Genomic DNA, 22,749 nt, shown 5'->3' on the forward strand with positions numbered 1-22,749 from the left:
CAAAAGTACGAACTATTTTTAAGTGAAACGAAGAAAAAAACCCAAAGAGGAAAAAACCCTAAAACACCCCAATGAGGACTAAGGACAGTGGCACAGAATGCTGAGTGTCTGGGAGGAGGGGATCTGAGAACGGAGGGGCACCTTGAAAGCTCCAGTTTCCCTCTTTGCCCCTGGAAAGTAGCAACCCCCAAGTCTGATGGTAATCTGAAATATAAAAAAAGAAAACAACCTTTTATGCAACAGGTTGCTGTTGCGTTTTTTTGCATCCAGTGTGTGCATGTCGTACATGATGCAAATAATGTCTACGGTTCACTTTAGGAAGTGATTCCGATTAGCTGACGGGAGTTTATTTTGGAATCGGTGCTGCTCATGCATGCGGCGGGGAAATCCAGCTCCTAACCCGGAGAGAGCTTTTGCCCGCTCTTCCGAAAGGAAAACCCTCTCCTCGCATCTCGCGGCTCTCTCTCCGAGGCGGAGCAATAGCGCAACTTGCAGCCAACCACCCGGCGCACCGAGAAGCAGCAGCAGCAGCAGCAGCAGCAGCAGCAGCAGCAGCAGCAGCAGCAGCAGCAGCAGGAGCCTCGGAAGGCGCTTCAAGCGAAGATGGCGGCGGCGCCCCGCCGAGTGGCGAAGGTAGGCGCGGGGGGCGGCGCGGCAGATCTCCGACCTTCTCGGTCCCGCGCAGCTGCTCTTTCGCGGCCTCTGGAGATCCGCTGCTTAGGAAGGGCTGAGAGGCGGGCCAGGCGGGCTTGTGAAGGTGGGATCTTCGAGGGGAGGGAGGGACACTTGCCCTAGTCTTGCCGCCGCTTTATTGTAAGGGGGCGCTTCGATCCAGCCACGGTTCCCGCCTTAGGATCGGGTCGCCTCTTTTCTGCCGGGGAAGGTTTCATGGACCCTCCACAGCTGGCCAGATGACGGGCGAAGCGTTTCTCGTCGCGGCACCGCTAGGCTGAGCCAAGGCGTGCCTGCCGCGCAGTTGCCCAGAGCACGGAAGACCTCACCGGGGTGATATGCATACTTGAACATATAGAAATGCATGGGTAATAACATGCTTTTGGCAGGGGGGTGCAACTTGCCCATCTCTCACTTTTACAACAATCAAAATCCAAGTTTAGAGAGACTTGTAAAAAATAAATAAATGGTGAGGTGGGCAACAGACAGCAAACCCTTAAGTACAACTTTCTTGGATAACATTCCCTATTAAGGGGCAGTTCTGAATTCATTGTGGAACAGATAAGCATATGTCAAAAGCTACTTACAATTTGGTACCTTTAGTGAAGGTGCTGGGAACTGTGTATCTGAAGACTAAACTGTTGTTCCCAGGATGATGGTGATTAGTATTACTATTACTATTATTACTATTATTATTATTTTAGCAGGGGGAATGTTGACTACAATTTTCAAACAGACTGAAGCTGAAATACTGGTTTGAAGGGGAAATGTCTGAAGGAGGGAGGCTGGGTAGCTGCCAATTCAGTTGCAATGGAAAAATAGCTTTCAGTTTCTGTTACTGTTAAGCTTGGAAAGAGCAAGGAAATTGCGCAAAAATATAATGCTGTTGGCAGCATGTCAGCATGTGGATGAGAAAAGCCATAAAGTTTGAGAAAGGAGATATGCCTGCTGTTATGATCTCAACTTCTTGAGGAAGTTTCTGTCAATGAATTGAAACTTAGATCCAGTTACAGATAGGTAGCCGTGTTGGTCTGCCATAGTCAAAACAAAAAAAATTCCTTCCAGTAGCACTTAGTTGGTCTTTAAGGTGCTACTGGAAGGAATTTTTTTTGTTTTGAAACTTAGAGGCAAGGAAGAGAGCTGGGACAGCTGGCCAGCTGGGACCAAATTAGGAAAGATCTTTCTCACTTTTAGAAATGTACTGATACCCAAGATTAATATTTTGCTATCTTTTTTGAAGGCAGCTTGTGACTTGTTTGAGTGAGGGGAAGAGAGACAAAAATAAAGGTGGTGGATATAACTGATTTACAGGAGGTAAATGACACAAACACAGATCCTGTGTCAAGCATTTGGGAAACTTGACATGTGGAAATGGAGAGTGAGGGTCTCACTTGTTCTTGCTGCCAAGTCCTCCATGGTATGGCAAGGCTATATTAGTAGACCAAAACGAAGGTGTTCAGTATGCAGACATTGGCAGCATTGAGATGTCACAAACCATGGTTTGCCCAGGAAGGAGAGATGAAAGAAATTGGTGGCAGAGGATCGGAGAGGGGGAAAATACTTTGAGACACATGAGGATGGGATATGAAAAATATAAAAGAAAAAGTTGTCTCCACTTAGTGCCTCTGGATCAGCAAATTCTTCCTAGAAGTGGGAGGCTGTCAGAATACCTTATGAGTAAATGTCTGTACTTAGGTTGAGGAAAGCCGAGCTCTGGTGCTGCTTGCTATAAGTGAAAAGACGAGGAAGGAATGGAGTAATTTTAAAAGATGGATTATATACCTGTAGAAAATGATGTCAGTGAATGCCAGTGGATTATGCTAAACTCTGCCTCCCTTTTGTGGCTGGTGGGCCTCAGTAATTTTCAGGCAAGTGGTTCTTCCTGGAGGTGAAAAGTTTGAGATCCCCTGGTCCAACAGGATGGCCATGCATTGCTGGGCAATTGTCACTGCTAGGCCTGGAACCATCTTTTTTGCTTTTTCAGGAGCTGGATGGAATTAAGAAGTCCGGGTTCCGTTGCCTTCGGGATGTTGAAGTAGATGTGAACAATGTCCTGCTGTGGAAGGGACTTCTAGTGCCGGTGAGTTTAGGGAAGGCAAGGAAATGGCTGGGCCTGAATAGCCTCAAAGGCAACACCAATGGCTCATAGAGAGATGAACCTGGCCTTTGGGGTAGGGTGAAGTGACTGCCTCAGGCAATGTATTTGGGCATCGTTAAAAGGCAGCACCGTATCATTTTATTTTACAGAGGAGGGTCCAGATTTTCCATTCGCCTTGAGGTGGCAGAAAGGGTCTGCTTGAATCTGGGCTTTTATTTTTTTAGATCCCCACAGCCCACATACAGGGAAGCACCATTTGCACTGTGAGGTGACTACTGCCTTTTCCTGTCCTTGTGCTCAGGATGACCCCCCGTACAACAAAGGCGCTTTCCAGATTGAGATCAGCTTTCCAAGTGAGTACCCCCTCAAGCCTCCCAAGGTCACTTTCAAGACTCCGATCTACCACCCCAACGTGGATGAGAAGGGCCAGGTGTGCTTGCCGATTGTCAGCAATGAGAACTGGAGACCTTCCACCAAGGCAGACCAAGGTAGGGCCAAGAAAGCTGTGTGTGTCAGTGCACAGGGAGAGCCAACTGACTGTTGGATGGCCATGGCTCATCTGTCCATTCTGCTGCGCTTTCTCTCCTTGAAGTTATTACATACGTTATGCTCTTTTCTGACCCTCCTACCTTTTTCTGACCCACAGTGATTGCGGAACTGATAGTGCTGGTGAATAAACCTGACCCAGACCACCCATTGCGTGCTGACTTGGCTGACGAGTTTATCCAGGACCACGAGCGCTTTTTGTCCAAAGCTGAAGAGCAGACCAGCAAATTCAGTGAGAAGCGGCCATGCGAGTGACCTGCTGCCCTCCTGAACCACTGCCTGCTTCACTGGCTGGCTGGGGAACCTTCCACATAGGCACAGTCCCAGTGGGATGAAATGCAAGTGGGACCACAGAAGCTGTCCCCACCATTGCATTCTCAATAAAGGAATGTACACGGTGGGATCCTGCATTGCTCTGGCTCATGACACTAATTCTGCATCTGAGGGGGAGGAGACTTCAGCCCTGGGGAGGAGAGACTTTGCTTTGGACTCTGCTCTTGGAAGTGAAATGTTGCACTTAGAAGTGAAATGTTGTGCTTTCGCCTTGCATTCGCTGGGGTTTGGATTACCTTTCTTGCTTTCTTACAGTTTTGCTTTTCACCTTAACACCGCCCCCTGCTCTAAACATTCCTGGGAAGAGGCACAAATGACTTTCTTTAGTTTGTCCAAGGCAGCTTTCTCATTGGGCATTTACCGTAGTACACTTTGTCATCCATTTTTTTACAGGACATGTACATGCCATTTGTAATCAAAACGTCCTCCTCCCATGTTTTCCCTGTTCATCTTCCTTCCCTGCCTCCTTCTCCAAGCTAAATAAATAAATAAATCAACCTTTTTAAAAAACAACAATGATGGAGCAGCTCTGCAATTTCCTCAGACAACCTGTTACGCAGGTGTTCTGCTCTATTGCAGGCTGGTGAAGGGCTGTACAGTCTGTGCTGTAACCACTTCCTTCTTGATGGTTTGGATCTCAGAAATCAACTTGGCATTTTAATTCTTCCCTTTCCAAATAGAACTGCCTTGCACGTATTTCTTGTCTCTCTCTGACCCCAAATTGGAGGGAGGGAGAAAACATCGTAATAATGAGTTCAGTGGCAAAAGGGAATGAAAATCTCCCCCTACCTGCAACATTTGGGGTTGAGGAAATGGGGTGGGGACTGCCTCTGTTTCCAGATTTCTAACACTCTCTGAGCAGCTACTCCACTTCCACCTTAAAACATAGCAGTGAAGACGGAGTGCTGCTAATTGTTCACGTCTGGAACTGGAAGCAGAGATGGCAAGTGGCCACTGAGACTCTTGGGGCAGAAGGCAGAGGGAGCAGTAAGTGGAGCCAGAGCCTTTGATAGGCGAAGGCAGCTCATTTTAGTTTTGACTACATCCTCCTTCCTGCTGAGTCCTACAAGGGCAGCATTGAGTAAGAAGGGGGAAGCTGGCTGCTAGGAGCACTCCCTGGACTGGTTGTAAGAAGGTAGGCAGGTGGGAGACTGGTTGAGGGCAGACTGAAGTTGGTGGGGCAATGCCCCATTCTCCCTAATGGGCAACGCTCCACTGCCTAGAAGCACCCTAACTTAGCTTGGAGATTTTGAAATACAGTAGGTAAGTGAGCTGGAAGGCTCTTCCGAGTAGAGCAGGGCAAACGTGGAGCTGGCAAACAATTGGCCTATGTTGCCAAAAATCTGAAGTTAGATTTTATTTTATTTTTAAATCACTTATACTGTTCTGTTCTAAGCAGAACATATTTAGAGGCAAGTTCTTGCTTCAGTGGAATCTTACACCCTAGGAAATGGGAATGCCTCGCACAGATATATGTGAGTAAATGCATTTTCTAATAAAAAAATGTTCTTCCTCCTTCTGTTGTGGCAGCTGGTCTTTCTCATTCTCACTCTGCTGGACCTCTTACTGTTGGGGTTATCTGGCCATATTCCTCCCTGGCCACAGTCTCTCATGGAGCTACCTTCCTAGTAAGCAGGCATAGGATGAGGTTGTGTTTTCCCTGTACGCTGCACAGCTCTAGTGTGCCTTGTGCTTAATATCTTCAAGGAGAGCTGTTCATACTATCTCCTTGGTAACCTCACCATTGATGGGTGGGAATTGAACTGTAGTTTGCTTTTGGGGAGGCGGGCGGGAATCACAGACACTGCCTAGTTGCCTTGGACTTCAAACAGTTGTGCTTTAATGATGCTTGGTAAGGAGAAGTGAGCGAGGTTAAAGAGAAGTGCAGCACGGGTTGGAGGAGGACTTGCCAGCATTTGCAGCCAAGAGAATAGTATACGAAATGGGCAGTGGTAATTTTCTGGAGAGACTTCCTTGTTCCACGCCATGCCCGCTTATGACAGAGGCTTTTGGTTCCTTGGAGGCCAGATTGCTGAAGGTGACTAGAAGCACCTACAGGACAGAGTTAACGATCCCTTTCCCCACACATCTCAAAAGCACACAGGCAGAAAGTTTGTGTATAGCAGACTTAAATGCTAGAGCAAAAGCCAATTTGGTTTGATCCAGTGCAGCGCACAAGAAATGGCAGAATAGAGACCAGGGGACATCCCATGTCGCCTTCTCTCTGAAAAGCAAAAGAAGAAAATCCTGAATCTGAGTCCACTTTAGCCTAAGAGAAGCTGTAATTTCCAGCGCAGACGAGGAGAATCCAAAAGGGTTGGAGGGACAGATACAGATGGACCACAGCCATAATCTGCATCATAAACCCCACTGGTTGGTTTGCCCTGGTTGGGTTGGAGGGGGAGACCAGTAGTAGGATTATGGTTAGCAATGTCCCTTGCTTCCACATGTTGCCTGCCACTAGCCTGTCACCAGTGCTGTCCACAATTGCCACTTCACACTCTTATGCTGGGCACCCACTTTCAACTCATAACCTCCCATTTTAAGCCCTCTTCCCACTAGCCACTGCCAAACCTCCAAAAGCTTCTTACCACTCTGTAAGCCACCTTGGGAGCTTCAAGCTGAAACTGTAAGGCATGGTATAAATGTTAAAATAAGGTTGCTTCCAGAGATGTGATAATAACTGAGCCAGTGTCCTGTCCCCCATTTCTACTAGCCATTATATATATATATAAAAGCTAAAGGACCCCGGATGGTTAAGTCCAGTCAAAGGTGACTATGGTGTTGCAGTGCCCACCTCGCTTTCAGGCAGAGGGAGACGGTGTTCGTCCACAGACAGCTTTCCTTGTCATGTGGCCAGCACGACTAAACAGCTTCTGGTGCAACAGAACACCATGACAGAAGCCAGAGCACACAGAAATGCCATTTACCTTCCTGCTGCAGTGGTACCTGTTTATCTACTTGCACTTGCATGCTTTCGAACTGCTAGGTTGGCAGGAGTTGGAACAGAGCAACAGGAGCTCACCCTGTCAAGGGGATTTGAATCGCTGACCTTCTGATCGGCAAGCCCAAGAGGCTCTGTGGTTTAGACCACAGCACCACCCACATCCCCTACTGGCCATTATATTATGCTCTCACTTAGTGAAGAGGTCCTCCATGGAGCCCTTCTCACCTGTTCTGCCAAACCTTCCCTCCAGCTTCCAGTAAGCCTCAAACGCAAGCCTGCCTTCTGTTCTCATTTCTTCTTGGTCTTCACAAGCCCTTTCTGCACCAGGCTGCGATAAAGCTCCTGGACGTAGGTGTAGATGCATTTGTTGTCAGGGACACTCATGCGCACCATGTCGGCCACATCCAGAAGCTGGGGACAGTCAGCAAGCTCCCTGGGAAGAGGATGGCAAAGAGCATCCAGATTTAGCTTGACACCTTTTTCACCTTCACAGATGCTACAGGGAATCTCTTGAACATAACTCTTAAACCAAAAAACAGTGAAGCCACCCCATCCCTTTGACTTTGGAAAGTTGGCACAGGATCGAAGAGAACTGTGATCTAAAGCGTGGGTGTGTATGTGTGTGTGTAATGTGCAGTGCTTTGGGTGCTGAATTCCAACTCCCATCATCCTTGGCTGTGCTGGCTGGGGCTGCTGGTAGTGGGAACCTACAGTGGCAACACCTGGAGGGCAGCAGGTTCCCCACTGATGAACAAACCATGGCCCATATAATACATTACATGCTAGGGTACAGATGGTGAGACATCCCTGTTAGTGCTTTTTGACTCTGGCTTGGTTTATGCCAAGTTCCTCAGGCAGATGCGGAAGGTGTAAAGAGACCAGAGGTTTTGGACTACAGCTCCCTGCGGCTGGCATGGCATGGGAAAGGCTGTCCTACTCCCAAACAAGCCTATTTGCATGCAGAGATCACCTTCCGAGGCCCTTCTCCAGCTTCCCCTGCTTCCAGAGGTCAAGTGACAGGAGAAATGGCTTCCTTGGGTATAGCACCCTGTTTCTGCCCCCCCCATGTTGATATTTCTTTGGTGCAAAGCGAAGACCTGTTTATTTGCCCAAGTGTTCTTGTTGCACTTTGATATTAACCTGTGCTGAAATGTACAAGTATTGCTTTGTTGTTTTTTGTTGCTCAGTTGTTTGAAATGGTTTAGCTATGCTCTGGATTGCTGTTATGCACACACAACTTTTCCTCTGCAGTTTCCAGGCACAAGTCCACACTTTAAAGATCTGTGTCTGAGTGCTGCCCCCCTTTTTTTGCTTTGGTGTTTTCCCAGTGAAAGCCAGTTCTTTAAATCTGAATCCGAGCAAACAACAATCTGTGGAAAACACAAATTGCTGTTTGTTGTGCTTCAGCTTTAAAGAGCGAGCTTTTGCAAGGACACAGAGCTTTAAAGTGTGGGCCTGTGCCTGGAAAAAGTGGAAGCGGGGGGCAGGGAGAGGTAAGTGTAGATAAGGCCCAAATGTTGTTACATGTACCAGGCAGAGGGCCTTCTTGGTAGTGGCACCCGCCCTGTGGAACGCCCTCCCATCAGATGTCAAGGAAATAAGCAACTATCTGACTTTTAGAAGACATCTGAAGTCAGCCCTATTTAGGGAATTTTTAAATATTTGGTATTTTATCCCCCTTTTATTCTGTTGGGAGCCACTCAGAGTGGCTGGGGAATTATTATTATTATTATTAACAACAACAACAACAACAATAATAATTTGAAACAGGTACAGTATAAATTTGTTTACATGTTCACTGCAGCAAACAGCAATGCACCCACAATCACCAGGATGTGGGTATGTGGAAGTGTAGCCTGGCTCTTCCACCCAGCCCAACCTGCCCTATGGTTGTGGGATCCTGGGGTCTGGGAAGGTGCTCACTCTGCAGTGGAGAAGGCCAGAGTGAAGTTCTCTTTGCGGTTTACTGGGTCAAGTGCAGCGTAGTCAAACGCATCCGGGAAGAATTTGTGGATGAGAGCGCAGAAGGCCATGCCACTGCTCCAGCTGGAGGAGAAATTCTGGATGTCCACGTGCTGGGGATGAGAAAGAGAAACATAAACAGGGCCACCTGTCTTCTCTCCTTGGGCATACACTCAGTCTCTACGGCCCACACCCCCAGCAGCTGCAACAGTCGTTAATTATGATTAGCAGCATATCTGCACTAGTTTGCTTATTCGTCCATCCCATTTATGCCCCTCCATCTTCCAATCATTTCAGGGTCATGTGAATGGAGTTCTCATTAAAAAAAAAATCTTTATAACAACCCCGGGACGTAGGCCAGGCACCAAATGAGCATCAAGACTGAGTGGGAATGGAAACATCCAAACCAAGATTCTAGCACTGAACCACACTGCCTCTTTCTGCTTTGAGACTCATGAATACGTATCTGTTTGCGCTGAAGATGTCTGGTATAGCTGTGGTCATGGCATTACTATGTATAATACTGAAATGGTTGGGAAAGGCAGGTTTTCATCACAGTTAAAAGACTGCAGTACAAATGTGTAGAAGGAAAACTGCTGAATCTGTAATAAACAAAATTACTTGCCTGCTTAGCAAATGTCTAAAGTCAGGAAAAAGGCTTGCACGATTGTTAGCGTCTACCAAAGCCCTTTTAAAGCCAAACAGCAGTTCAGACTGCTTTTGCCCCTTGATAATCAGTTGTGGGAATATTGCAATTACTGCTTTGAAACAGAAGTTCGGAAGTGACCAAATGGAACTTGAAAGATGCATTACTATTTGCTTTGATTTTTTTTTAAAAAACCAACAACCTGTGGGTGGAAATCCCATGAATTTGTCACTGTGTCTGGCACCTCTGTGTAGGGTGAATCTCAGGTTTGGTTTATAGGTACATTTTCTCCAACAGTTTGTTCTTGGCAAGATTGCACTGTTCTGGGGTGTGTATTTGTGTATGTGTGTGAGAGAGAAAGAGTGAGACAAATAGTGCTACTATTTTGAGGAATTACAAAATGTATCTGAGGGTGATAAGCACAGAGTATTAACATAAACCTGAGGTTACATTGTGCCTATTTATAACACACCGCAATCTGAAGTGTAGGGAAATGGTAGCAGTTATATAGCCCTTCTAGAAAGTGCTTCATTTTTCATGGACATTTTCTCAATTTTCAGTGAGGTTGCCATGTCAGTCTGTTGCAGCAAACACAAAAAAGAGTCTTTGGGCATCTTTAAGGAATTTATCAGGGCAGCAATGTAAAAGCTTGTGCCATAACACATTTGTTAGTCTTTAAAAACTCCACACGACCCGGCTGGATCTGCAGTTTCTCAGCAACACTTCAGACAAGCCTCTATGGTCAGTAATTTTATGTCAAGGCATTCCAACACGCATTGCAGGGATCGCCAGCCTTTTGGATCAATGGGCGCATTTCAAATTTTGAGAGTGCTGTGGGTGCTAGTCATAAAATGACTGGCATGGGGGGCATGGCCTAACACAAAATGAGAGAGACAGCCACCTTTGACAACCTGTTGGGACCGACTGTGGAGATCACACAGTATTGATCACACACTGATGCTGATGTTATATAATAAGAACAGGGAACATTCCTCTGTACCAGGAAAAAAACACACCTATATTTCACAAGAAATCATCTTATTGTCATACAACAGCTGATCACACACACAAGTTGCATGACCAACACCATCCTCACAAGGGAAATGAGGGTGCCTGCTGCATTTCTGGGGAACAGTGGGGTCATGAGCTGAAGGACCACTTAAGGAGGCATTGAGTTTCACAGTTTATACAGACTCATTACCTCATAGCCACGGGTCTTCGCCCGGCACCACTCCAGCAACATAGTCTTCACTGTGTTGGCACCTCCCGTCTTCTTGATATTGGGGGCAGGACCAGTTGCAGCCCTTTGGAACGGAAGTAGGGAAATGACCAAAAGAGGGAGAAAATAATGAGTGACTAGAGCCAGAATAAAAAAGACAAGTTTATCAGGAATCCACAGATTATATAGAATTTAACTGATCTGATTTACATTTCCCTATTCTTCTCTACTGGACAGCCTTGGGGGCACAGATCTGCCTCTTTAGGATGAAGTCCTATACTTGAGATGAGTAACCTCAGGCTAGATGAATGAATGTAGGCCTTTGTCTGCTGTCCTCTGGCTACACCCCTCACCATCCCTGCTGCATGCCTTCCTTGAGAGCTTTTGCTTGGCTGGAATGAGCCCTTGAACTCTGATAATGCCTCTTGTTTACCTGGCTGGAGAGGGATGTGCATGTACAGAACCTGCTGGCTTCTTTGCTGTTTAAATGTAGCCTACAAGAGTCCCACCCTTTGCTCTACCCACTATTCCCTCCAGCCCCATTTACACCTGGAACGTGGCACCTGGAATGTTGTCCACACAATAATAAGATTCCTCGTCAGTGGCCTTTTTTCTAGTCGATTGCTTAGATTCTTATCTATTCACTGATCTGCCCAAGAGAAACCTCTCTATCCAGGCCAGTTGTAGGTTTGACAGCCACTGGGCAACGTGTCTTTTGCTGGGTCCCGTCCTCTCTCTGTGTCCCCTGGCCAGAGGCACCATCTTCTCAAGATGATTGAAGGGGCCCAATGCGACGTCCCGATGCCACATGACGTGTCAAGGAGCCAGCGATGCAGCTGAACACCCTCTGAACATTGAGGGGGCCTAGCCACCTCAAAAACAAAACAAGACATTGAAGGGCCCAAAACTGCTTCGGCCCCAGAAAAAGCAGGAACAAGAAACAAAAACTTTCTCTGACTGGCCAGAACATGGGAAGTCTTTTTAAAATATATAAATTGGAATGTATAATTGGTTTTATTATTTGTATTATGATGTGGCAAGATTTGGCATTGTATCAACTGGAGTATTATTAATGAAAAATTAATAAAAATCTCATATATATATATATATGCACACACAGCTTCGGCCCCTAGGAGTTGGTGTGCTTAGCTGGTTGTGGTGGCAGCACTCCAAGCAGTGCTGCATGTCTAGGTCTTCTTACAATGCCCCAGAGCAATGCTTGGATGTGGGGACACTGTGTGAAATGAAGAGAGTGACTAGATCCTGCCAGTTGGGGCAGAGGCAAGGAATAAAAAACTGAGGGTGGTTCAGGGCAGCATACAGCAGCGCCAGAATGCTGAGGACCCTGGCAGTTACCTGAGAAGGACAGGCGGTGATGCTGGCCCTGCTCTTTCTCTTTAACATGGAACAATCTATTTTGCAATCTCTTACAAAGCTATCTTTTAAAGCTGCCTTCTCTACCTTGTTTGGCTACCCATGCACCAGAATAAAGAACATGCTATAGTTCAGGCCTCTTTTTTTAGCTTGCCGTTAACGATTTAAAATATTTTGGCTAATGATTTTAATTATTGCACTGCTTTTATTCTTGTGCTCCTCCTGGAAATGTTTACGTGACAGGTGGTAAATGAACATTTTAAAACAGAGAGATTATAAAATAATATCTGGCTGCATACAAATGTGGTACTGTTTGATGAAAAGGGTAAAACAACTGAAGCTGCCCCCCTGTGTACCTTCACTGGAATCAAGTTCCCTTGATCCTAGTCAATGTTTGTGGGTTTAGGCTTCGCGCCTGCTCCTAAAATGCATTGCACTATCTAGGACGCGGGTGGCGCTGTGGGTAAAACCTCAGCGCCTAGGACTTGCAGATCGTCAGGTCGGCGGTTCGAATCCCTGCAGCGGGGTGCGCTCCCGCTGCTCGGTCCCAGCGCCTGCCAACCTAGCAGTTCGAAAGCACCCTCGGGTGCAAGTAGATAAATAGGGACCGCTTTATAGCGGGAAGGTAAACGGCGTTTCCGTGTGCTGCGCTGGCTCGCCAGATGCAGCTTGTCACGCTGGCCACGTGACCCGGAAGTGTCTTCGGACAGCGCTGGCCCCCGGCCTCTTAAGCGAGATGGGCGCACAACCCCAGAGTCGGACACGACTGGCCCGTACGGGCAGGGGTACCTTTATCTTTATCTAGGAGTTGTGGCAGAAGGAAGCATGCATGCGCTACACAGGAAGTACAAAGGCTGTGGGGCAATGAAGAAAGAGAGAGAAAGAGAAAATCAGTGAAGGATTGCAATGGAGGCACCCAGTGGTGCAGTCCCAGGCTTACCCTCCAAACTTATCCATGATGGCCTTGCGGGACTGAGCTCTGGGTGGCATACGAGGCCTTGTCATCTCTCTTCTGTCAAAAGTGGGTCTCTTCTTCTTCTCCTGGGCAGCGGCTGCTCCCTCAGCAGCTGGCAGTTGCTTTTCATCCCCCTTTGGGACTGCTTCAGTGCTGAGAACCAAAAGCAAGTAAACAAACAAGCAAACCCAAGAAGGCTGAGTGGTAGTGGATGAGGGCATGGCAGTAGGTAGACCTGTGATCACCTCTCAGTCCAGAGCTTCTCAAAATAGGAGGAAAAGGAGGAGGAGAGGCCAAGATGGTGGCCAGGAGAAGGCCCTTCCCCTCACCACTCATGGAAAAGCATCCCCATCAGTCCTGACGAGTGCCACTCTGAGGGAAGGGGGAAATATTATAATGGTAGTGGTCCTCCATGGCAAGAGCGGGAGACCTAGGGTGCTCCAGATTTGGTTGGACCCCCATCAGCCCCAGCCAGCATGGCCAGTGGTCAGGGGTGATGGAAGTCCAACATCTGGAGGTCTGCAAGTTCCCTATCATTGCTCAGTATAGTTTTTGCTGGCTTAAAATCTCAACTTGGTGCTCTTTGCAGGGCAATGTTTGAATTTCCAGTCCCCAGGCCCAACACACTGGGCTGTGGTGGTGGTCTTTCCCCCTCACACCCCAAATCTCTTGCCCCTTTCCCCAACCATATATCTATCTTTGCTTACAAGGTGTCTGGGTGCATTGCAAAATGCAGTGCTGGTGAGCCCTTAGCAACCTGGCATCTTAATATGCCCAGAGGCACACTATGCATTTCATGGACATTTGTGTGTTGTGGGCCTGTGACTGCCTGGGGCCCGTTAAGTACCTAGCAGCACTCCTCCATGAGGCAACAGTTATTGCTCAGGATCTTTGTCATCACCATCATTGCTGAGCTGTGCTTTCTGTGTACGTTGCCCCGTGGTAGCAAGGGGTCACACAATACAGCTCTACTAGGCCAGGGTTGCTCTCAGAGACTCTGTCTCACCTGGTGCTGTTCCCCGTGGCAGCTTCAGGGGCAGTTGGGCCTGAAGGAGTGCTTCCTAGATGGAATTACAGAAAGTTATACCTTTAAAAAAATCACACTTGTGTTGAAATGATGTGAGAAATGACATGATGAGAGGGGAAACAACACACAGACACCGAACACTTCTCCATCACTGTTCTTGGCATTGCTTTTGCACCCATTCCCAACTTGTGAAATGTGACTGAAGACTGTGAGGGATCCCATGCAGTCAGGCAGGAAATTCCCGTATGTAGGAAGTGAAGCTACTGCTTGCTTTCAGTTATGCCTTCAGAATGATGAGGGCTAGAAACATGCTTTAAATAAAATAAAACTGAGTTTCTCAGGATTCTGTGTCTGTTGACACATTCCATGTAAGGTACCTTTTCAATCAATAAATCAAGAGTGCCACCTAGAGCTTTAATCTCAAGCGTATTTCGTACTTCCTATTAAATGGGGAACCTTCCCCCCCCTTTTTTTTGCTCCACGGCACAGATTCTTCTCCGGATCAGCCTTGCAGGCCCAATCTGAGAACTGAATGGGGGCCACACATCTGTCAATCCTGTGATGTCACTGTGACAGTATATAATTGACAGGCAGGCAGGGCAGACCACCTGTCAAAATCCGCTCCGTGGCTTTGCTAAGTATCTTTTGACCCTTTAAAGGAGACAGAGGCTGCTTCAAACAGCACTGCTTCGAACAGGTGGATGGCAGCAGTGGAGAACTGTGACCTTGAATAAGTGGGTGTGGCAGCCGTGGCTCACCTCCCATGCCCAATGAAAAGAACAGGCAAAGGGTTTTAATCTCTGCTCATCAGCTCATGAGAGAATATTAAATCCTGCTGCCTAGACTGTGTGATCCTGCTGGGAATAGGGCAGCACAACCTAGGCAGGATTAAACCCTGTCCTCCCGCCCATCAACTGATGTCACTGGTTATGTCAGCCAATGGGTGTGCTTGGACTGGTGAAAACAGTCAGGCAGGTCAAGATTGGCTCATAGGCTGCAGGTTCCCCACCTCTGGTTTAAATTTTCAGTGCACTGAATCATATTTTTCTTACCCTTCTCCACATTTTTGAACTCTGTGGGGCTTTGTGGGCTCTCTTCAGGAGAACTTGGAGAGAATTCTGGCCAGAATTCTTCTTCCTCCTCTGGTTCTGGCGAGAGAGGCTCATCTGAAGTGCTGCCAGTTCGGCCCTACATGAATAAGAGAGAAGGGACAAGCCAAAACACATTTTCAGTGCGGTTATTGTAAGCTCCACTGTCTTGTGGGATAAGGAGTGAACCCAACATTAATCTGGAGTAAGTAAAAGTATATCAGTTTTAGACCCCCTAATCAGGAGCAGTTGCCAGGACATTACCCCATTCGCTTCTGCATAGTTCCATCCTTATTTCAGACATTGTGATATATCGGTATATTGTGGTGTTTAGTCGATGATATATTACAATGTTGAAAACCAGGTATCACCCAGCACCACCAACAACCAATTGTAAGCTGCCTTGGGGCCATATGCGATAAGACAGAATGAAAACCTTATAAATAAGCCAAGCCCTGTGAATAGTTTCCACGAATTGTAGGGTGAGACATTTACCTGTCACCTTGTTCACCATTCTCAGAGCATATCTATGTTCTTTCCTGCTCCCTCAGTGTTTCCCAGAAACTGTTTTGAAACCTGGTGCCTTAGCTTTGCAAAGGAGCCACTTACACATGGAGACAGAAACGAGTGGCTGACACAATTGTATGTACATAAATTCCTCCTAAAATCAGTCTCATTCATCTTCTGTTTTTCTTTCTGGCTCAGACGGCTGGTCCAGCTCCCTGGCAGTTGCATGGCCTGCTTTGCTTTTGTGTCTGGCCACTGCCGGGCAGTGGCGTAGCATGGGTTGTCAGCACCCGGGGCAAGGCAAGTAATTTGCGCCCCCTAACCCGTGGATTTGTGCCCCCTAACCCCCAGATGTTGCGCCCGGTGCGGCCGGCCCCCCCTGCACCCCCCACGCTACGCCACTGCTGCCAGGGTAGGGGACCAGCCAGAAATCCCATGGACACCACCTTGAGTTCCAATATGGGGTTCAAGACAGCATATAAAGCTACTAACTAACTATTGGGAGTAATGCAAAAGGTCTCAGGGAACCTTAAAGACAAAGAGGTGCAATAGACCTACACAGAATCGGGGTGCTGGCTGGGGCTGATGGGAGTTGTAGTCCAAAACATCTGGAGCAGTGAAGGCTGCTATAAAGGAAAGAAACTAACATAGACGCTAAAAGAGAGCAAGAGAAGCCAGCCAGGGGAGTGAGATGCACAAGACAGGGAGCGAAACGCACTCTGTTCCCACCTCTGCGCTGGAAGTGCTGGTGTTTCTCTCCAAGGCATCAGCTTTTGCTCCTTTCTCTTCCTGCCGTTCTTCTGGCGTTCCAGAAACCTCGGCTTCTTTCTTGGGCTCTGCTCCAGATACACCCACGGCCACTCTATCCTCAGAGGCTGCCTGGTTGGTTTCTCCGGCTTCCTCTGCTTTCTCTTTGGTCTCAGATCCCAGCATCTCCTCGGCCCCTGAAGCCTTTCCTGCAGGCTCATTCTCATCCTTGGTCTCCTTCCCAGCAGCAGCCGCCTCTGTTTTCCCAGCCTCACTCTCTCCATGAGCCTCAACCTGAGCATCTCCTGACTTGCTCTGTTGCTCCAGTCCATTGATTTGCTGGCTCTCCTCCTGCTGCTCCTTAGTGCCTTCGGCCTCCATGGTGTCAAGTTCCTCTGGCTGCTTCAGTGGACGATGAAGCTGGTGGCCTCTTCCAGCTCCAGTTCTGGAAATTCACTGGGCAAGGGACAAAACGTGAAAATCAGAGGGCAAAAATATGTCACTCTTTGATACCAACTGTTGCAACTATTAGGGCAGGCACACGGTATACATTTCATGCATATCCGGAGCACATTTAAAGTGCACAACTTCCCCCAAAGAATCCTGGGAACTGTAGTTTGTTAAAGGTGCTGGGAATGGTAGTTCTCTACAGGTCCCAGGATTCTTGGGGGGTGGACGGGAGTCATGCACTTTAAATGTTTGTTGAATATGCTTTAAATGTATAGCAAGGATCTACCCTTCTCATTTCCCCAGATACATAGTTAACACCTGACTTCTCTTCGCTTGATAACCCGCAGCTACATAGGCGACTCCATTGAAAAGCACTGGATTTTTGAGGCATTGTGACAAATCTATCTATGGTGGCCTATTCACACATGCAAGTCATCCGTGTCTGTGGCAGTCATCATGTGATCAGCATACGTTAAAGTTACCAGACGTCCCCATTTCCCAGGGACAGTCCCTGAATTTACAAATCAGCCCCCGTACAAAATCCACTGAAACTGAAAAGTGTTCCTGGACTCATTGAAAAAAATCTGGTAACCTTAGCATACATGTGTGAGGTGGCCCATAGAAGAGGGGCAGCCCTCCAGTTGTCATGGGACTCCAATTCCCATCAGCCCTAGCCAGCATAGCAAATGTCTAGGAATGATGGGAGTTGTAGTCCAGCAAATACCTGGAAAGCTACGGATTCCCCCATCCCTGCTATACTACACCTTTTGGAATACAAATACTTCCTTCTCAAGTTTCACCAAGAATTCCACCAGCAGTACTGGAGGGGCGGGGGAGAGTAAAAGGGATGCCCTCTGCTGGGTGTATGTTATAAATAGTCTTTAAGAGCTATGGAAATATTAAGCTACACAGCAGGAGCCCAGCCAGGCCAGGGGTCTTGCTGTGTGTGATATAATTATGTGAGAAGGTAATTACACTCGAGGCAGTGAACATAGATTCTTGTTTCACGCGTGGTGCTGCTTTAAATGTCTCTGTCACTCAAGGAAATGGTGTGACTGCGCCATCCCCACAATGTGGTAGACAATATTTTTCAGCCAGAAGGTAATATAGGATACTTGGGTATTTTAGAATAGCATCTGGATAAGCTCCTTGCTTCACAAATTCCAGTGAAGGGTGCACTGCACTGATGTGAATCAACCTGTGTCTAAGTAAAGGAAGCAGCCTAGCTTATAGTTCAGGAATCCGGTGGGCTCAGAAGTATGGCTTGGCGTAGATCCTGCCCAACATGTGTCCTAATCCTGCTTCTTTCTACGGAGACAGGCAGAGCTACGCAGAAGGCTAAATTAGTCACGAGAATCCCTGGCAAGCCTTGTACCAGGACTGGGCCAATACGTGTTGCTGCCCAAGGTGGAACAGCAAATGGTGAGCCCTCTCCTCAAGTCAAGGTACATAATAGTCTCAAAAGCTGGATGAGTTATTTTGAGTGGCTGGGGAAACTCAGCCAGATGGGCAGGGTATAAATAAATTATTTATTATTATTATTATTATTATTATTATTATTATTATTATTATTATTATTAAGCATGTGGGGCAGCAAATCCTCTGAGCACCCCTCCCAGGCAGAAAATATATTACAATAAATTAAGTAACTAAAAATGTGCTGCCTGTTCATAATAACACCCCAAATCAGCTGCCTCAGGCAGCCACCTCACTCTTTGGTCAGCCCCGCAAAACAGCAGCCACCTATCTGAAACAGAACTTCAAAGATCCTTTAAGGCGAGGAGGCAGGGGTAAGCCCCTACCCACTCCTTTCTTGTCACTTAGTAAATCATCTTTAAATAAAACCTGCTGACAAATGCCAGGAGCAGCCAGTGATTCAGGGATGTAACGTGCAAGAGGCAATTATAGGGAGAAGGGGCAGGTGAGCTGTGCTGTCACCTGCTAAAAATAACCCTCTGACATTTTCAGATACAGTCAAGAGGTCAGGATGCCCAGAACATCTGAGCAAAGAGCGGCTCCGTCTTCCTAAGGCAATGATCCTACATGTTCTTACCCAAGAATAAGTCCCACTGAACTCTGTGGGACTTGGGATTATGTATTTATTCATTACATTCATATCCCATCTCTCCTCCAGGAAGCTCAAGGCGGTCCATATACCCCTCCCCATTTTATCCTCACAACAACCCTGTGAGGTAGGCAAGGCTGAGATTGAACGAGTGACTGGCCCAAGGTCACCCAGGGAGCTTCACATCCGAGTGGGGATTTGAACCCTGGCCTCCAAGGTCCTAATCCAACACCATGATACCACTAAGCACTATCCGTTTGTAGGATTGCACTGAAAATGAACGGGCTCTTTCAGTTAAGGAGGCCACACATTCTTATCCCTCTTCTGTAGCCCTTGTGACATCTTACAGTGCTGTTAAGGAACCATGTTTGGGGTTTGTGTTTGGAGGGGAGGGGAGAGGAGGGGGTTCGATTGAAGTAATGGATGTTAAGGTAAGGGAGCGGGGAGCTGAAGGAAGTACTAAATGGCAGTTGGGGTATGGGTGGGAATATTGACATTAAGTGTGTGAGTATGGATGGAATTACCTTAGGTGGCTGGGAATGCATTTAGATTGCTGGGTTGAATCACATTCACCCCAGACTTCAGTTTACTGACAATTTGTTTTCATCACTCCTCAAATAAACACTCTTGTCATTAACACTGCTTCGTTGTCAGTGCAGCCCACGCTTAAAGGGTTTGAACACCGACCCCAGTTCTTAACGCTTCTGCTGTGCTGTTAGCACAGTAAGACCTGTCAGAGCCCTATGCAGAGAGAGACCCTAGGAAGCATTCTGACACCTTCAGAGAAGGAAGCTCTTATACAGGAAACGAGGACCAGAGGAGAAAGGCAGCTCTGCTTCCAGCTAAGACTGTGCAATTTACCCAATAAAGCTGTATTGGCAGCTGCAGTATCAAGACATCTGAGCAGTTATGCAGAAGCAATCGCCTGCACCCCTCCAGTCCTTCCTGGTCAGCCCCTGCTGTGATCTCATGTCCCTACAAATGTCCCTCAAGCTTATCCTCACCCACCGGTTGCTATTCCATTCTTGGATTTCCTACAGGCACCTACACAATTCATTAGCACCCTAAATTCTCACACTATGGCAGTTTAGGAAGCTACCTTATACTGAATCAGACCATTGGCCAACCTTGCTTAGTGTTGTTGACACTGACTGTAAGTGACTCTTCGGGATTTCAGACAGGGATCTGCGAGTCCTGCCAGGTGATGCCAGGGATTAAACCTGGGACTTTGTGCAGGATCCCATTAAAAGACCTAAGGGGATGGAACAACTCCTCTATGAAGAAAGATGACAACATTTGGAGCTTTTGGGTTTACAGAAAAGGCGAGTAACATGATAGAGGTGTGCAAAATTATGCACAGTGCAAGAAAGTGGACAGAGAAACGTTTTTCTCTCTCATAACACTAGCACCTGAATGTTGTGAGATTCAGGATAGACAAAAGAAAGTACATCTTCCCACAGTTGATTGTTAAAACTATGGAATTTGCTCCCACAAGAGACAGTGATGGCCACTTTCCATCCTTGCTTTGTCTGAAATTGTTTGGTGTTCTTCAGACATGGAAATCTGCTGAACTAGACCGACTGTGAATACTATACAAGCATTGTTTTCCCCTCAGAGGTGCTCACTGGTGGCATGACTGAGTGATGGGAGCAACTTTGGGTGGATAAAATGAACACTTCACTGAAGAAAGGAACCCTTCAAACTAGTATGGCTGACCAGTCACAATGCATACGAAGGTCTTCCTAGAATTGAAGGAAATAGGATTGTTAGCTGTTGTTTGAGCTGACTAATGGATAATGGGGTGAGCGCAGGAATTATGGGGCTCTGCATCAATTTTGCCTTGAATTTTGCCTCAGCTGTTTTCCCAATCTGTAAAGCTGAAAAGAAACCAGTCTTCACAGAGACCTCCTAAAACTCCTTCCATCAAATTAAACTGCTCATTAGGAATAAAGGAAGATCCCTTACACCAGTCAAACCAATGGTCTTCCAAGGTTTTAGATAGAGGTCTTTTCCAGCTCTTCCTGGAGTCGAGTGACTAGATGAAAAAGAAGCCAGGGCCCCTATACCTTGAATAGTAGTGTAAAAGAGGAAATTTCTGTAACTATACCTGCTGAATTCCCTCTTTTTCACCTGGGCAGCCTAACCAGGAGATTCTGGGAGGTAAACCTGGGACTTTTCACACATAATACATTTGACCTACCACTGAGCGACAGGCCTTCCCCAATTCACAGACTGCCCTGGATGCTCAGGAAGCAAGGGAGCAAAGTTTGACGTGGCCTTTGGCCATTGGCCATATATAAAAAAGCCTCATTCATGGTCTGCCTCTGCAATCAGAGGCAGCATCCTTCTGGTTACAGGCAAAAATTCATAAGGTGAAGAAACAGAACCTTTGCCCATAAAATATGAGATAACTCTAATATTCATTTTAGGGAAACCTACCCAGTCTTTCATTGGCTCCCGATTTAAGACAAAGCACTGAAGACAACAGGGTTTAAAAGAGCATCATAAAAGCAATCTGTAAAAGTGTTGTAATGTTCAGATTGTGGGACTGTGAACTGGGAGACCAGGGTTCAAATCGCCACTCAGCCAGTCACCATCTCTTAACCTAACCTGCCTCACAGGGTTGTTGTGAGGGTGAAATGGGGTGTGGGGAGAACCATGTACACCACCTTGAGCTCCTTGGAAGAAGCAGGTGGTGTGGACGTTAAATAAATAAAGAGGAGCAGTAGAGGTAAAAATAGGTTATATTAAAAAGCCTACAGACATAGAAAAGTCTTTGGCAACCAAATAGCATCAGCATAGACACCAGGTAAGACTCTTTTTGGGAGTCTATTCCAATGAGGGAGTCACTGCTGAAAAACATACCTGAAGAAGGGCCCATATTGCAGAGATGCTAAGTAGTCCCACACAGCCTCATCTGTAGCCCTACTTTGCCTCACTTTTTGTGGCTGTTTCTGCTCCTTGGGCCCTGAATGAACAGGAGAGCAATGCACAGGCTGGACTTCCACCTCTATCATTCTCTCTTGAGTGTCCAGGAGCTGTACATGGGACCTGACTATGGCTCCAGAGCTACCATTTGGCCATCCTGGCATGTTTGCAGAATGAACACTTATCTAGACACATGCACACAAACAGTTCTTTTCGAGTACTGAACCCCTACTGGGAAAAGAGGGGGCTTTGGAAATGAGGTTGCACCTACCAAGCGGCTGGTCTTCTGCTCAGTCTCTCCCTTGCTCTCTCCTTCTCCTGCTTCCTCCTCCTGGCCTCCTCTCAGCCTCTCTTCCCCCCTCCACTGTGCATGCTGTGCCTTTTCTCATTGTTTACTACTCTGTTGATACACCCACCCTCCCTACTGTGATGGGTAACTGGACGCTCCTATTTTTATCAGGAAGCCAACAGGTGCCTCTTTCAATCACAGCTCCCACTTCTCAGAAGGGGCAGATGGAGCCGGGGCAAGGTGAAGAGAAATCAGTTCTCCCAGAAGCCTCTGAGCAACTCCGGTCTTAGTGGAGAGAACTACAGGAAACATTTTTCTCCCCTATAGGAGAGAGTGCTGTCTAGCAAAATGTCTGCTAGAGACCCGATGCCTTGAGGCATTGCCCATGTGGAGGTACATTGGGAACGAGATGTATTTCATTGGTGGCAAAAGTCCTGGAGCTCTTAGCAACAGGACTACTCTTTATGAAGCACAAGGCATTTAGATGAAAGGCGGAAGAGAGGGATTCAGAGACCACTCAGATGAAAAGAAATGGAGCCAGCAGAAAAGAAGGAAACAATACTTTGAAGAGAGCACGCATGAAACAAATGAGAATCAGGAAGACCAACATTTTTAATAAGGAATGGGGGAAATTTATAACTTATCTTAAAGACAATTGTAATCAGCTAAAATCATTAGTAGGACTGGAATATCACTTGTAGTTTAATGGTGAATTTTGGATACAATGGAGTGATAAAAGATTTGGATTATTATAACAGATGCAGGAACAAACGATTAACAGTAGGAAGTCCAAGAGATTCCTTGGAATCTTGTTTTTATGTTGTATGTTGGATATGTGACTGTAAAATTTTAATCTGAAAAACCAAATAAATAAATTTCTAATTTTCTAATTCCTT

General features: G+C 46.8%; 2 protein-coding genes and 1 long non-coding RNA gene across 3 annotated transcripts; 2 read left to right on the forward strand and 1 right to left on the reverse strand.

Annotated features, from left to right (window-relative positions):
• Nucleotides 1–559: 559 nt before the first annotated feature.
• Nucleotides 560–5,168, forward strand: UBE2L6 (ubiquitin conjugating enzyme E2 L6). Its single transcript, XM_081905885.1, has 4 exons — nucleotides 560–633; nucleotides 2,657–2,752; nucleotides 3,072–3,258; nucleotides 3,417–5,168. The coding sequence occupies exons 1-4, from the start codon at nucleotides 604–606 to the stop codon at nucleotides 3,569–3,571; spliced, it is 468 nt and encodes a 155-aa protein (XP_081762011.1). The 5' UTR covers nucleotides 560–603; the 3' UTR covers nucleotides 3,572–5,168.
• Nucleotides 5,169–5,466: 298 nt separating this feature from the next.
• Nucleotides 5,467–21,989, reverse strand: SMTNL1 (smoothelin like 1). Its single transcript, XM_081905176.1, has 9 exons — nucleotides 21,836–21,989; nucleotides 16,104–16,566; nucleotides 14,832–14,967; nucleotides 13,759–13,813; nucleotides 12,738–12,905; nucleotides 10,406–10,508; nucleotides 8,520–8,671; nucleotides 6,822–7,029; nucleotides 5,467–5,873 (listed from the first exon to the last, which is right to left on the reverse strand). Exons 2-8 carry the CDS (start codon nucleotides 16,500–16,502, stop codon nucleotides 6,885–6,887), a joined length of 1,158 nt encoding a protein of 385 aa, XP_081761302.1. The 5' UTR covers nucleotides 16,503–16,566; nucleotides 21,836–21,989; the 3' UTR covers nucleotides 5,467–5,873; nucleotides 6,822–6,884.
• Nucleotides 16,583–22,749, forward strand: LOC309366945. Its single transcript, XR_014166921.1, has 2 exons — nucleotides 16,583–18,016; nucleotides 22,055–22,749. It is a non-coding gene; the product is annotated as an uncharacterized lncRNA (long non-coding RNA).

This window comes from Podarcis melisellensis (assembly GCF_964234715.1).
Source record: "Podarcis melisellensis genome assembly, chromosome: 1".
NCBI classification, from domain to species: domain Eukaryota; kingdom Metazoa; phylum Chordata; class Lepidosauria; order Squamata; family Lacertidae; genus Podarcis; species Podarcis melisellensis.

What these genes read in the sequence shown, in the direction of transcription:
- UBE2L6 (XM_081905885.1), top strand. Translation starts at nt 604, where the DNA reads ATGGCGGCGGCGCCCCGCCGAGTGGCGAAG. An exon ending in CGCCCCGCCGAGTGGCGAAG is followed by an intron (nt 634 to 2,656) that starts GTAGGCGCGGGG and finishes TTGCTTTTTCAG; the next exon opens with GAGCTGGATGGAATTAAGAA. An exon ending in TTCCACCAAGGCAGACCAAG is followed by an intron (nt 3,259 to 3,416) that starts GTAGGGCCAAGA and finishes TCTGACCCACAG; the next exon opens with TGATTGCGGAACTGATAGTG.
- SMTNL1 (XM_081905176.1), bottom strand. Translation starts at nt 16,502, where the DNA reads ATGGAGGCCGAAGGCACTAAGGAGCAGCAGGAGGAGAGCCAGCAAATC. An exon ending in CGAAGACCCGTGGCTATGAG is followed by an intron (nt 8,672 to 10,405) that starts GTAATGAGTCTG and finishes TCTCATCCCCAG; the next exon opens with CACGTGGACATCCAGAATTT. An exon ending in CTGGCCTTCTCCACTGCAGA is followed by an intron (nt 7,030 to 8,519) that starts GTGAGCACCTTC and finishes TCCTCTTCCCAG; the next exon opens with GGAGCTTGCTGACTGTCCCC.